Source organism: Falco cherrug, chromosome 3, assembly GCF_023634085.1.
Source record: "Falco cherrug isolate bFalChe1 chromosome 3, bFalChe1.pri, whole genome shotgun sequence".
In the NCBI taxonomy this organism is placed as follows: Eukaryota; Metazoa; Chordata; class Aves; order Falconiformes; family Falconidae; genus Falco; species Falco cherrug.
Window position 1 is genome coordinate 25,672,801 of NC_073699.1, and position 16,003 is coordinate 25,688,803.

Sequence of the window (16,003 nt, forward strand, 5' to 3'; positions counted from 1 at the left end):
ACAGGGAAGTTCAGTGGGTTCACAACAAGTTCAGAGTGTTGTGCTGTAGTTTCCAGTGTACTCTATTTTACCATATACATATGGGATGTGAGATAAACTTGTCTAGTTCTGCCTACTTTCAAATTGCCCTTCTCCCAACTACATCCTCTGGTCTGACCCCTTGTATATCACAGACCATTAAGTTTCACCCAAATGACATCACATGAAGCTCAAAGACTTTATGAGGTATTTTGCCATCTGACAGAGAACAAGGCACTGGAAGAGTAATCCCCACGAAAAGACCTGGACTCCTGAAAATAACTTTCTTTTTACTAAGAATAATCTCAAGCTTGCTGGCTTTCAGGGCACAAGATGAGCTCATGAGCCCATGGGGGTTTTTTCAGCATTCTGTGAAGGAGAGATGAAAAGATTCAAGCAATACACATTTTTGCCTTTTTCAGTTGCTGCCTTTAAAGATTAGCTAAGCTTAGCTAGGTTTTTTGCTTTGTTTCAGTAGTTTTCTATTTTTAAACTAGTGAACAGGTGTTCCAGTTCCAAATAATCTTACTTATCTAAATTATTTAATTCAAATAAATCTGCATACAAGTTGACTAAACCCAAATACCCATTAACAATATTTTTATCAAGAATCACTGTATAATATGGATTGCAAGGGACCTTAGGAGGTCACCTGCTCCAAATCCCCACTCAAAACAGAGCCAGCTTCCAAGTGAATGCTGGGCCATATCCTAATCCACTTGTGAGCACCTCCAAAGCAGATTTCACAACCCCTCTGTGCCATTTGTCCTGAAGTGTTCATCAACCCCACCATTAAAAACTTTTCCCTAATACCTGATTAGAATTTCCTTTGTTGCAACTTGTCTCTTGCACTTTTGCTGGACATCCACAAAAATTCATGTCCAGATTCTTTACATCTTCCCATTTTTACATATTCAAAGACAGCAATAAAATCCCTTCTTGGCTTTCTCAAGACTTAAACTCACATCTCTCAGCCTTTCCTCATACATTATGCAGTCCAGCTCCTTATTCATCTTGAAGCCTTGCTCAAATATGTCAATGACTTTCTTTGATGATAGCCAACATGACATATGAGATGCATGACAGGACTTTTTAACCTCAAAACATTCGAAAAACCAATATAATTTGATAGGTTTTCAATAAACAAACACTGTCTGTACAATATGGCAACCTCAATATTATTCTTGACATTTAGCCCATACCAGAGTAGCTGTAAATATTTTCATGGCTGTTGGAAGAGACACAATCTGTCTAAACAAAAGTTACACATTATAGAAGGTAGATGGTGGTGGTTTATTCCCAGCAGTGTACTTCTTGATAGATATTCTACAAGTCCAAGCTATGGAGTTCAGAATATCCTGTAACTGACTGAAGAACTATCTGGAAGAGATACTCAGAAAGAAAGCTTAAGGTTTGAGGGAAAAGTCAACTTGAAAACTTACCAATGCCAAATCATCTCGACTGCAGTCCAGGGCAGCAATCATCACTTGTTCATATATTATCCAAACTAGACACAAAAGAGGCATTAAATGCAGATAACAGATTTTTTTAAAGATAATGTGAAACACCTAAATGTAAAGAAGATTCGTTAATTCTGTCTGCATATTCTTCCCCTCCTACTCCTGTGGATCACTACTGAAATGGGGACATTTTAAGAAACTGCTGGAATTAATTAAAAACGTATTTAAGTGATTTTATTGCTTTTAGTAACAAAGTACCTTTTCACATCTTGAAAGGCAAAAAAGCTCTAATTCTCTACTTTTCCTAACGTTATAGCTGCAGTCTTCTAAACAGATCCCCATTAGGGCTTCCTCTCTGATCAGACCTGGAGATCAGCCATTTCGGCTAGAAAGAAACACATCTCTCTTAACTGTTTCACTGCTGAAAGTCCTACAAACATAGTCTTCTTCCTGGAGTTGAACAACTCCAAATCATTGCCAGATTACATTATTTCTGTTCTAGGCTATCTACTGAGTTCTTGTCTGTAAAAAAACTTAACAGTGCAGCTACGCTAGTTGCAGAAGAGAGCGGTTATGTTAGAGGGAAACATGTAATGCAAGTACTGGAAGTACTAAGTGTTTTGAACTCATGTAAATCCAATCAGGTGTGTCAGTGAACTAAAACAGAACCAAATGTCTTAAAAAATAAAGATATATAATAAAAATAACAAAGGTTCTCCGATTTTTTAAAATAATTTCTATGATACGAATTTCCACTATTTTTTTAAGAAAATACTACTTCTTGCTAACTATACAAAGGAAGAAAAAACAGGCATAAATTTGCCTGTAACCCCTCTTCCTCACTGGAAATAGTTGTAAGACATATATTCTATCTTTATTATATAATGTATACAATTTTTCCATAATTGTAAAAGTACATACATAGATACAGACAAAATACAGATAACATATATCCATGATATAAATTATATATTATGTCTTTTTAAGTAATTCTAAACAGAATAATAATATACTTTCATAGTCTATGAAGTGGCTCTTCCCATTTGATCAAACCTCTACTTTGATACTGTAACCCTAACACAGGTTAATGTCAGATATTAAGCAAAAGAACACTTGTAAGAGAATCAAGTAACCAGTCCAGGGAGACGTGTTGTTCTAAGCTGTACTAGAGATTTCTTCTTCAAGCTTAAAAACAACAAGCCACAGGTCTTACTCCTCGACTTTGAAGTCCAAACCTATAGCTTTGGACTACTGATTATCCATTAGAAAATCCCAACTTTTCATTAAATTATGATGTGTATAATAGTATCCCTCTTAGGCAGAATTGTCAATGAGTTATTTTTATTTTAAAAACTCTTAGTAATGATTCCCCCCCCCAGGCAATTACATTGGATGTCTTCTACCAAGTAGGTAAATTACAGATACACCCAAATAATCTACTCCATTGCATTCATTATTTTCCCTTCTACATGCATTCTGAAATAAGCCACTGTAATATCCAGGTATTTTCTGAAACTACACAAAGCAACAAGACTAACATCCATGATATACAACTCCTTCACCTTCTGTGGCTACCTTCTAAAGCCTACTATAGCTGTTCTGGGTTTTTTTTTAGTTGTTTTAAAACTGTATACAGTTGCCATTCTGATGCTACTTTTTTAAAAAAATATTAAACAAAATGCAAAGATGTAAATAAATTCCAGATAATTTTACGCATTTGCTAAGAACCGCATGAACACTGCGTCTAATTTATCTAATGAATCATCAATGTCAAGTTTATAAAAGAATAAAATACATATGTCTTAAAAAGAAGGACAAACTCAACCCTGACAAGAAAGGAATGACTCAGCCTGTATTACAGAGAACAGTGTTTCAGAAAAGCATTGGTAAAATCTGAAAGTAATATCAAGCTCCTCAACAACTTCTTACTAAAATACAGTTCTCAAATTACTAGCAACATGGTGAGAAGAAAGTAAAATCAAGGTTAGTTCTCAAAGGTCTCCTAAAGCAGAAAGCACTTATGACAACTCTCTTGCAACTGGGTGTATTAAGCCTACCCATGCAGTCTAAAAACAAGCATGTTCCTCACTGTTCCAGTGCAAGACCCCCTCACAGTGCAGTATCTTCTTCAGGCACTCAATCTACACACACACTCCACAACTCACTGCTACGCACAGAGGTGTCTTCAATACATGACACTTTGAGTAGATTATCCATCTATCTATATACAAAAAAATACAACATTTGTAGTGGCCAAGCTCCTTAACAATGGAAAGGGCTCTAGAACAGAATTACAGCTTGGAGGGTGCAAGACAGAACCAGAGCAAAGCATCAATATAAAACAAATCCTATCTGCAGAACCCCAAACCCAATACTGAAAGATTCCTCACCTGACAAAAAAAAAAAAAATATATAAAAAAAAGAGCCAAAGTTTCTCTGAAATTACTAAGTAAATTTTAATTCCTGGAACATTGTAAGACGTTAGGCATTTGAAATTAAAGTTAACTCACTAAACTAAGTGAACAAGTTAACTAACTGAGCCAAGTTAATCATATGGAATACTGTAACTTTTATTAGTAAATACAATGTACTACTGTGGCTGCTAAAATCCACTACACAACAGCAGCTAATAAAATGAAAGAACTACAAGAGAAATGTATTAAAGAATATCTACATTAAATTACCCAAATTATAAAAAAAGGAAAAAGAAGAAGCAGCATTAAAATAAAAGCCTGTGAGGCTAATATAGAAATCTATACAATCTTTATAGCACTTTGTTTTAATTTATGGTTATAATAAGAGTGCTGCTGTACCGTGACATGTTCCTAAGCAATTCTTTTTCATACATTCAAGCCTCTGTCTACTTAAGTTAGTATAAGGTAGTTAAAAAACCCTGAAAAGAGTAATTTCATGAATAGTGGAAACTTAGACTTACCCTCAACAATAATATTACAAATGTAACATTGTAATAAAAACTGCCTTAATATTAATTCTTGCAGTATCTATGACTTGATTAAGGAATAACTTTCTCCGTTATAAAAAGATACTTCGATTTTTGCCACCATGTTGAAAACAGAAAATCAAATGCCAGCTAGATAACAGTTTTGTGCTAAGTTTTAATATAATGACCTAACTTTTTTTATATAGCTAACCAACAGTTCTAGTTTTTCCATCTGTTTTCACTGCAGCTCACACTTGGGAAAGAAAATATAGGAATTCTGGCAGCCTACTGGACTAAGAAAGTAATATATATTTCATCAACATCAGCAGACACAGAAAGGCAACACAGAAGTACAAAACAGAGGCTGAAAAGAGAAAACATAATCAGACAATTGGAGTTTTTAAAATAATGGTTGTTCACTTACTGTCATCTCCAAGTTTAGATGCATATTCATTAATTAACTCTTCTCCAACATCCACTATCTGTTCACTGTTTCGGTAGTTTTCTTCCCTCCATTTCCTCATTTTATCACGCATATCTGGGGGCAAAGGGGAGAAAAAATAAAATGAAAATATTGAGATTTCCATATAGTAATGTAATCTGAATGTTATTTCTGGAAAATATACATATGACGAATGGGTTTAGAGAGCAATAGATCTAAAAAAGTGACTTCTTCTAATACCAGAAAACTACTAGAGAACAGATGGGGGTACCAGACCTCTGAATCCACGTCACACAAACCATGCTCATGCTCTAATATAAGTAATTCAACTTCTAAGGTCGTAGTCTCAGGTTAGTAACATATGCAGTACAAAACCCCTTATACCTGCTTGGCAAATAATTAATAACATTTAACAGACATTAACCACGGTTAGGAAAAATAGGCTACAAGAGACTTCTCCCAGACTGGTTCATCCTTAAATTTACAAACAATGTTAAAATTGCACTTCTGCTCCAGGTGAATAATTTTTCACTTGAAGTATTAGAAAAACTAACAACTCAATCACTGCTTACATTTATCAGTGTAAGCAAAATGCTGTGAACGTCCACTCCAAAAATAATCTACAGGCTCCTGTAACAAGGAGCCTCAAGAAAGGCAGACATGGAAGTGAAGGCTTTCTACATTAGGGAAGTGCCCAAAGATATAAAAATCATCGCTGTTTGTCTAGGTGGGATAGAAAAGACATCTTAGCATTAGGATTTTTGTTTCAAGAGTACATTTACTATGGATCTGATCTCCAAGAGAGCGAGCACGCTCATGAAGTCAGCTAGAGAGCACTACCTAGCCTAGACTTTATCCATCCTCTGGACCAGGAAATTGCTAAGAATGTGATTTTATATACATACATACACTTATATACACGTAGATGTTCCATTCACTAGAAAAATTCTGAGGAAACTTAAGGAAAATACTCTTCATTACTAGATAATGGCTTTATTAATATGAAGGTACCAGGATAACTGTTGGCAATATTGTTTTTAAACTGTACAACAGCTGGGAAAACAAACACCACAATAGATCTAAACACTGTCAGTTTTTCCTGCACTTCAAAACACATAGTTAACATAACTGACAGTTTAAAACTAAGTACTGAACTTTCTCCCATCTACCTGAAGTGATCTCAAATAGCTCATAAGACTGTTATTGTGCTATGTTTTGTATTTTGAAATTCAACCAAAACCACCACAGGGTTACATTTCATATGCATGGGTAAAGTTAAATGGTTCTAGACACATGATGGTCCCTGGAAATTCAAAGTCAGACAGCAAGAATGTGAAAGAACACAAACATTCTCAAAAGCTGACAAGCTAAAGGCATGAAAATAAGCTGTCTGATTTCTACCCACTCATTTACTTGGAAATTATCAATGCCTCCATGCCAGTGTGATTCCAAATGGAATCACATCTAAATTATGTTTTAACAGAACACACATCTACCATTCATCACCCAAGTACAGCATCTACAGCAATGGAAAAAAAATGCAGGACAGAGAATAGTATATCAGCTGATGACCAAAAAACAAGGTTAAAAAAAAAAAATGTTCTCATTAACATGACTCTATTGAGAGGCTCGTTAGTTTTAGAAGTACTGAATTTTAAGCAAAAGGTAAAGGAAAGAGAATGCTAAAAACTGCCGCAAACATCACACTAGGCTTTTTACAATGTTATTAAACTTAATTAATTTTTTACTAAGAAAGCCATCAAGAGTCAGCCAAAAATAAATTAAGTCTTGGAGAAAAATCTACATAAAGCACGTAATACAAGGTTCGGCAGTAGCAATCAGGGATTTTAGAAAAAAGAATTGTTAAAGAAATGTCTAGTTTGAATTACAATTACTCCTGTCACATATATAGGCTGGTCCAAAGCCACTGATACATTTTTTTTTAGTCGTAGTTTCTCTTAAATTAGCAAGCTTTGCACATATAAATCAAAACATTACAAGTTCAAAGGATCAGACGCACTTGTCACAGTGTTTGCTGTTTCCAAAAAACACGCAAGCAGTCTACAGCAAGCCAAAGGAAATAACCTGTGTTTTATTCTTGTGTCTGTTAAGGCATCAATTAATTTGGCCTGAGCAACCAGATATGAAGTAATCCTCTTATAATTACTTATACTGCGATTGTTTAGTTGGATAGTAGTTTTCAGGTCCTTGATATCTAACGCATCTGATGAAACAAAGGTAGTTGTCTTATAAAGCATTTTATGGTACCTTCCAAAATTACAAAGAATTCCTTGAAAAAAAGTCTCACATGAACATGTTAACAAAAACTCTTTAACATGCCACTACTTAAGCAGCACAATTTTTAATACAGAAAATATTAACACTAATCTAATGATACAGAAAACATAAGTAACTTAAGCAACAGTTACCATGAGCTATTAAAAATCTTCCAAAACATCCTTTTCACTTCTTTTCAATTTATATTAAAAGAAACCTAGTTTAGAGACTACACCATTCCTTTCTTTTTTTGGTTTTGATAGACAGTGAAGAAAAATTACTGACTGAAACAAGAGTTGCCATGACAGCATTCAAAGATCTCCAGAAAGCCCATCTTAACACTAGCCATTTTAGCTGGATTTGAGATGTTAACACTACTATGCTTCTGTGCAAGGTAAAGAAAAGAAAACCTGGTTTATTTTGTCCAATTCTGACAATATGTCAGATTAATTTTCTGTGGAAGCCAATTATTATTTTATTAGTTCCTGACTATCATGACTGCTGCTGGTTTGCAAACCACACTAATTCTGGACACACAAGTAATTTGTGTGCTCCAAAACCTGCTCTTAAAATAAAGTTATACAGGTGTCATTTTTTTTCTATATATATTTCCACTGATGGGCCAAAGTCTCCTTTAATGTATCACTAAAACCATATTAAATTTTTCCAAGTGGTCTCTATAAAGTTCTATACAGCTTAAGAGACTCCTATAAGAGGCTTCACATCACCAGTTACAACTGACATGCTAACCTACCACATCAAGCTTCCCTGCCAAACCTGAAATTCTTGGCTCCCTGTCACTCCACTTGTAAATATGAAGGAAGCAGGAAATGTAATACCATTTGCTACAGGATAATGAGCAACAGTGACAAAAAAAAAAAAAAAAAAGAGCAATATACCATCTTCATCTCAAATAAATAAGCTGTAAAATATATGATGCATATCCACATGTAATCACTTCTTTTAATACCACAGCACCCCAAAGTCATGTTTGATCCTCTAAGACCCTGAAGTTTAATGAGAGGTTTTCCTGCTCCACTGATTCCAAAATATACTTCAAAGCTCAAGACACAGCAGCACAGAAAAGAAAGAGAAATAATGACAACAGCTCCAACAGTGGAAAACACAGTTATTTTCTGTAGTCTTTCCTAACCGCCTGTGCAATCCATTCACCTAACATAAAATTTAATCATGGTTAAACTCCCACCTTTGTCACAAAGAACCCAAGTGAAAAGCAAAGCAAAGCACCAACTGTATTTCTTTTGCATCTTGTTATTCTTTTTTCCTAACCTCCAATCACAGCTTCCATCTTTGAGCAATATGTAAATAAAAACTGTCTTGTTTTGAAAGGACTAAGTATATAAAGGCCATTTTCCAGAAAAACACCAACCATACACCTGCTTTCACAGAAATTAAGCATTTTAGACAAACTCAACCTGAGCTACATTAAATTCCTGTAACTGTGTTCAAGGTCTTTGGTAGGGACTAGGTCACAATGCTGCTGGGACCACCTCACCCATGAAAAGTCTCATTGCACCACGGATCTGTTAAAAGTACGTATGGAGAAGAGAGCAAAAAGCCTTCTTCTCCAAGAAAAGTCACGGCACGGTCTGTCACAGGACTCCATTCATTTTCACTTGACTTCGCATCCCTTAAAATAAAGGAAAAAATATAAGGTTTTTTTAAATGTATGCTTCTACAGCAGACAGCTCCTGTATCAATCGAGATCTTTCCATACACTCCAATTCTTTCAAATGGACATAGACTGTAAGATACCAACAGAGAATCTGATATGATAAAACTCCCCAGCTGGTCCACAAGAATTTCTTGTTCAACATACCCACATGCAAAACTGTGCACCAAGCACAATGCCACAAATTGTTGATCAAAACTCTTGGAAAATGAATATGGAGGTTATTTCTACAAGTAGGACACTCAGAATGAATTAGCGAAGTCTAAAAATAGTGAGCTTGAGCATTCTGTACCTGGCTTTTACATTAGAGGATAAAGACACCAACTCTGCAATACTCTCAGCCAAAACAATTTCATGCTATATGTCCAGAGACCCCATACACAGTGCACACCACCTATCCTGTGAAAAATCTCATTTCTCTTTCCAACAAAAGAACAATGGGGGGGGGGGGGGGGGAAATCTCAAGATCTCTGGGTTTTGTAACAATGTAAGTTCAAGCGAAATAAAAACTGGAAAAGTTCTTTACACAAGCTGTTTTCCAGCAAATTCTGGGAAAGCCTAACAATAACACCAGTAATGCCCCATACTTCTGTACAGTGGCCAGCCTGCTTGCTACCCAAGCCAAGCTTTACAACTGCTATACCTTCTCACAAGAGATATAAAGGAACACACAACCAAGCTTTACCCAAAATGCTAAATTAGTATAATGACATCATGATGATACAACCAAGTATCAGAGCAGAATTACCTACAAACCAACCACCAGACACGATAGCACAAAAGCCCTCTTCTTCATCATTAATCACTCAGTTACAGCACCATTTTCTTCAATAACAGATAAAATACTTCCTAAGATTAATGCAAGTTGAGCTGAAAACTCAGTATCTCGAATTCCCTTGTTTTGCTTCACAGTCCTACAGAAAATGGTGCAGGAGAGACAGCACAGGCATTATTTATGACGGGCAAGTTACTGGCATCTGCTACAATCCATCACATGCAATGTCCTCCCCTTATCACCATACCACAAAACTCAATAATTAACGCTTGGGGAATTACTCTATTCCTTAGTTATTTCTTCACAAATAAGCTGTACCTAAACAAAAAAACCAAAGATCACACAGCTTCTCTCTGCGTTACCTTCTCTAATGTATAATGTTTGTAACGTAGGGGACCACCAATCTAAAGGTTTCCCCCTTTATGGCCACAATTATGCAGAAGCGTTAATTTATTGCTGATAATGAGACTGTAATGGGGTCGAGTGCTGCATGAACTCGCATTTAAAACACGTACTGCTCACGAGAGAACCACTGAGGACGTCTGGTAAACCTCAGAAAACATTGCTATACGAAAATAATCATTATGATCAAACAGACGTGAACACTACGAACATCTGGACAGCAGGATTTCCAAAAACTTTTACATTGCTTCAGAGCTTCCAGGAGTTCCTGCGCACACATTTATCATCGGGTTTTAGCCAAGTATCAGGCAGTTTTCAGGCGCTCCGAAGGTGAGCTGGGGCACGAACTGCTGACCCAACCGAGAGCCATGTTTTCCCGTGAGCGCCGTACTAGTGCTGGGCGGCGGGGGGTGTCGAGGAGCAGGGCTGTGAGGGCGCCCCGCCGCCGTCCTCTGGGGCACGGGGCCCCAGCCCCGTCAAGCGGAGGCCGCGGCTGAAGCGCCTGGGCCCGCACCGGGGCCCGCACAGGCGCCCTCCGCGCACCCCCGCACCCGGACGGTCGTCAGGGCCCACTCTGCTCCCCGGGCGGCGGCGCGCCGCAAGCAGGCGGTCCCCGGGCACCGAGCGGCTGAGCACAGCCCGCCGAGCCCGTTCCTCCGGCGCGGCCGCCCCCGCACGACCCGGCAGCTGCCAGAACCGCCGCCCCCCGGCCCCGGCTGGATACCGCCACTGCCCGGCACCGGCGGCCGGGACACAGGCGCCCGCCCACCCTCGGGCCCGGCGCGCAGCGGGGCTCCGGCCGGGGGGGATGGGGGGCGCCGCCCCCTCCCTGCTCCCGGGGGTCGGTGGGCCGGCGGCCGCGCCGTTACCTTCCCAAGTTACGTCGTACATCTCCGACACCTTCGCCATCTTGGCGGCCGCCCGCGTGACGCGGCGCCGTGACGGCCGCGGCCCTCATTGGCGGGGCGGGCGGGGGGCGTCCCGCGGCGGGGCCGGCCCGGGGCGGCGGGGCCCGCCCGAGGCACCGCCCGCCAGCACCGCCCCGCCCGGGCTGCGGCCGGCCCCCCTGCCCCTCGCAGGCCGGCGCGGCGGGAGGGGGACGGAGCGCGCTGGGTGCCGGTCCTCGGAGAGCCGGAGCTGGCGGGGACGGAGAATTGAAAAGGCTCCGCGGCTCTGGGGCCACGTGTAGCCTGTGTGCTCGCAAAGCGCGGTGAGCGGGGCAGACGCGTGGTCGCCTTTTCCGTGGCACCCGGAGATGCCTGGTTTAGCTGAATTAAAATGCGCGGAGCCTAAACTGGCTCTGGAGGTGGCACTCAGGGCTGCAGGTTAGTTTCTCCTCTTTTATAATCCATGCAAACACACACACAACCCCCCTCCAGTTCACGTGGCGCAAAGTTTCACAGCTCAAATACGCGGAGCATGAGGAGGCGCCAGCTTTGTTCCCAGCGTGTGGACTGTCAGGGTGTCTCATGTCCCCAGGCTCCTGGAGGCTGGGATGAACCATGGAGGGTGAGCCATCTACTTACCCGCATTCACTCCAGCCACCCCACAAGCCGTGCCGCCAGCCACCCCAGCCACGAACTGCTGGCATAGACTTGAGAGGAGGCCAGAGGGGGCCGACAGCCCGGAGTGGGGCCAGAGGCCCTCACCAGCCATGCCCACCTCAGTCTTCACTATTTATTTTCCACCGCTGAGGCTCCTGCTGACCACCAGTCACAGAGATGAAGCGTTTCTTACTAAAGGCGGCTCCTGATTTCAATACTGCATAGCTGTTGAAAAATCAATATCTTTCTGCTAAAGATCTTGAAGAAATGGTTGTGGATTTTTAACTTAATGTATTCTGAAGGAACTGGTTTTTAGAAAACTATCACCAGAAGCTTACTTGTCTGGCATTCAACTCTTACAAGTTCTGTTCTGGTAAATGCCTCTGACTCCAAAATTAATCCCCTAGCTCCATTAACAAAGGTACCCTAGTATCAAGAAAACAGTTTCTGTATTTTTTGTATTGCTTCCTCTGAACTAGAATAAACTACTAATTCTTGATACAATCTGCAGTGTAATTACATGTATTGACTTCAACAGCTAAAAGGCCTTGACTGGAATTCAAATGGTGGTCTAGAAAGACTGTGTATGCCTAATTTTTCTTCCCTTAAAAGTGGTTTGATCCTCAAAGTCACTACTGAACTGTTGGGACCTTGTATAGCACAGCTATGCTTCCAGCTAATTTTTACAGTGCCAGTGTCTGTATTACCTGAACACTTCCAAAACCATGTACGTATTTATTTTTATAGTGTGACTATGAGTAGGGAACTATTACTCCTGTTTCACAGGTAAAGGAACAAATGCAGAACAGTTATGTGCCAGATTCATAAAGGGTTTAGCACATACCTGCTCTACATGTTACACGGTAACATTGCAATAGCTGAGTTAAAATGGTAGGTTCGCTTGCAGAGTTCAGAGCTGCTGGATTGCTGAGCTAGCTGTAATGCTTAATGTAGGACACAGGCAGAACTTTTAAGCATATAAATCCAAAATTTTGATCCTTTCAAAAGCCCCGTCAGCTGCCACCTAATGCTAGAGGAACTGAAATTTGAGAAATGTGTATTTTAAGTGTTTGGGAGGGGTTCAGACTTTCAGGTCCCTGGACATCTACTTCTGTACCTGCCCAGAACTTTCTGTCTGGGCAGGAGACGGTACCTCACAGGTGTTCCATCCAGTTACTGCTCTCAGGAATAACTCTGGTCTCTCTCCTGGCTAGATTTAGACAGCTCCCCAGTTGTGCAGGATTGCTTCCTAAGACACGCAGCCCTCCACCTGCACTGTAAGAGGAGACTGGATCCTGAAGTTACATGCTGTAAGTGTTGCCTGTCACCTCTTTTGGATGTAACCTTGAACAACTTGCCTAAAATCACATACACTGTGTTCTGCCGAGCTCAAAACTGACCCTTGCACTGCATTCCTCTGCTCTTACTGTGGAAGAGAAAACCATCCACGCTTACCGAGAGACGGGAATTATTGTTACAATATCCCATTATGCTAGATACTGTTATAGTTGGAAATAGAAATGTTTTTGGTATTAAGCTTTTTCTTCTTGGAAACTAAAACAGTGGTTTTGAAAGCTGATGTCTAATGCCAAGGACCTCCATTACTTAATTCAAAGTTTAAACTGTTTTGCTAATAAAGCTTAAAATGCTCTGAAAAGGGAGTAGTCATGTGAATTTTCTTTTCTGGATCTGTCTTGTGCCAATTCTTCAGGAACCCATCAGAAAAGTAGCGACCCAAATCTTGCATAATAATGGTAAATGCAGGATGTTTTTGAGAGGGCTAATTAAAAGTGCAGAAAACTCACCATGAGCTTTTTGTGGGCAGCACTGCTAGTTCTACGTGTTACCAAATGACAATGAAAAAAAAAAAAACAAATACCCTTTTTTTGCTCAGTTTCCTGTTAAAAAAAACTTTCTCTTTTATTATGAAACCCATCAGTCAGTTCAATAATAATTCAGTCAGAATTACAGTTCAGAGGAGTGATACCTACCGAGGAAGAACATGGCAATTTAATTTATACCTTACCAATATAGCAAAGCATGGAAGCCTGCATCCTGTGCATGAGCTACACGGCATATAAAGATGCTTGGGTTCATCACCTAATAGGATCTAGAACCTATTTTAGTTCAGTAATGGGAGGTTAGTAGTGTAACAACAGTGCCATCTGGAACAGTTGTGGCACAAAGAACGTACACGTGTAGGACTTGTGTATGCTGTGAACAAATAAAGTGGTAATTTGTTTTCTCTGTGAACCAAATGATTTATTTGCTTGTTGACATGCACATTCCCACTGTGCAAGAGTATGGAAAAATTTTTATGTATGGAGCATTTACAGATACTATTAATTTGTGTAGTGATGGTAAAGATGAGTCCCAGAAGATAAATTTGTGGATGAAAAGTACAGGAGATGCAAGAAATTGGAATCATGCAACTGAAGTACTCTGTGCTTTAATGTATCTGCCTTTGAGCCTGTTCCTGCTCAACATTGGTTTATTAATGTTGAAACTTCAGAGGTTTTTCGTACACCAAGTTTAAAATTTCCCAACATGAAAGAAAAATAAGTAAGAAAATAAATGAATAGATTTGCTCTAAGTGGATTACTGTAATGGTTAGTATATAGAGGAGAACATTTTAACATCCTTTTAAGTTTTATCATAGCATCACCACAAATAAGAAATGCCAAGTAAGATTTTTGTAAGTCATCCTGAAAGATTTTGAGGTTTTTTTCCTTATCATTTTGACTAGTACAAACTATTAGATGTTGGAACATACTTAGCAAAGCAGTAATGTGTTGAATTTCTAATTCAGAATTAGTATTTACAGTCAATTTAAAATTAATTCCCTCTTTCTGACTTCTAAACTAAAAGACAAGAGGAGACCATAGCCGGAGGAATATTTTTTTTCCCCCTTAAGCTATAAATCTTCCTGTCTATTGACACTCGCAAATGAAGAACACACCAGAATTACATCATTCAGCGTGCCGTGAAAAAAGGCAGAGAGGAGACACTTTTGGAAATCTGGGGAAAACAAGAAATATAAATCAACTTGATGAATTGACAACGTTAGCAATCCTTAAGCAAGTCAAACAGCACTTCCTCTACAGCTTGATACTCTAAACTGTATCCTGAGAGCCTCCTGAGACAGAATTTAAAATGGCAGTGAAGTGAGCAAACACCGCCGATCCAACTTTCTGAGTTCATATGGTAAGGTAGTATGTGCCTCAGTTTCAGCATTTACTAGCTGAGTATACACAAGTTTGAAACTGCTGCCCCAAAGACAACTCTCTGCATGCTTAACTAAGAATTTTTGTAGAGTCTTAACTAGATGCTGTGGGCATTAATTAAATGTAAGAATACATTAACAATAATATGTTGCAGAAGCTTAAATTTGGTGCTGGAAGCTGTTGCTTCCTATAGCTAAAGTGAACATATTTGCGATAAGGAGCGGCCCTTGCCGGGGGCAGGTGGGGAGCTGAAGAGGGGGCATCCGGGCCAGCAAAAGCCCCCATGTGCCCGTTGCCCTCCTTTTCCCCCTGGTGGAGCCCAAGAAGGGGGCCAGCCCTACTGGGAGGTGGGCAGAATCTGGTCCTGCCGTCCCAGTACCAGGCAGGGCAGGGAGCAATGTGTGCAGATCACCAGCTGACCTCATGGCAGTTTTCACCCCATTTCCCTCCCGCTCCCCAGGCGGTGTGAGTGCACCATGCTCCTCAAGCAGGCCTGCAGTACTCAGCGGTCTCGTGCTTGCTTGTATTCAGCAGCAACACCTCTCTAAGGGCAGAGCAGAAGAAATAAATGCCTTGCTCACGTGCCTGCTGGGCTGAGTTGAATGCTTCACGCTTGCACAAGAAACGAGGACAAGAAGCGGCAGGACCGGAGAGATCCCCTCTCCCAGGGCAGCACACATGCATGCGCTCCCGAGCCATCAGCTGTAGGGGAATGGATGGGGAAGAGACCCAAAGGGAGGGCGCGGGACCAGGGGGCTGCAGGTGGGCAGGTCCCGTGGGCTTCCTTGGAGGGCGGTGGGGGACACTGCAGGCAGCTGTATGCCTGCTGTATGCCTGCAGGCCTGTGGCCAAGGGGCATTGGACATTCCCTTCCACACTCACCTCTCCAGCTCCCAGCCCAGTTACGCATCTCCTCATAGCTGCAGCAGTGTGTCATATGCATTTGGGGTCTTTTTTGACTGACTTGAAATAAATTGTACTGAAGTTAAGGGAATTACAGTTCTCTCCCCAGGCTGAAGTCTGCTCTCAGAATGTCTTTTTAATGCCCTCCTGACATCCTGACCATTTAAAAATCTTCTCATTTCTGAACCACATCTCTGTCTCACAAAGAAGTCTCCTGTGCTTTCTCCCAATCCTTATTTATTAACTTTGTTCCTTTTTCCAAGTTCTCCCCTTGTGTTCAACTACATCTCATTATTTTTGCAGCGTTTCTGAGATGGTTCTGTC

The 16,003-nt window shown here is 40.5% G+C and overlaps 1 protein-coding gene across 3 annotated transcripts in view; it reads right to left on the reverse strand.

Moving 5' to 3' along the window:
* The window catches only part of EMC2 (ER membrane protein complex subunit 2), a 40,890-nt gene extending 29,879 nt beyond the window's left edge, over positions 1-11,011 (reverse strand). For 2 of the 3 annotated variants that reach the window (XM_055704429.1, XM_055704428.1), the window contains exons 1-3: positions 10,878-11,011; positions 4,844-4,957; positions 1,461-1,525 (exon numbers count right to left, since the gene is read on the reverse strand). In XM_055704429.1, coding sequence (XP_055560404.1) covers positions 1,461-1,525; positions 4,844-4,957; positions 10,878-10,917 — 219 coding nt within the window. In that variant the 5' untranslated portion in view covers positions 10,918-11,011. Of the gene's footprint in view, positions 1-1,460; positions 1,526-4,843; positions 4,958-10,251; positions 10,304-10,877 lie in introns of those variants that run through there. The other variant, XM_027799457.2, reaches the window with a different exon arrangement.
* Between the last annotated feature and the right edge of the window lie 4,992 nt (positions 11,012-16,003).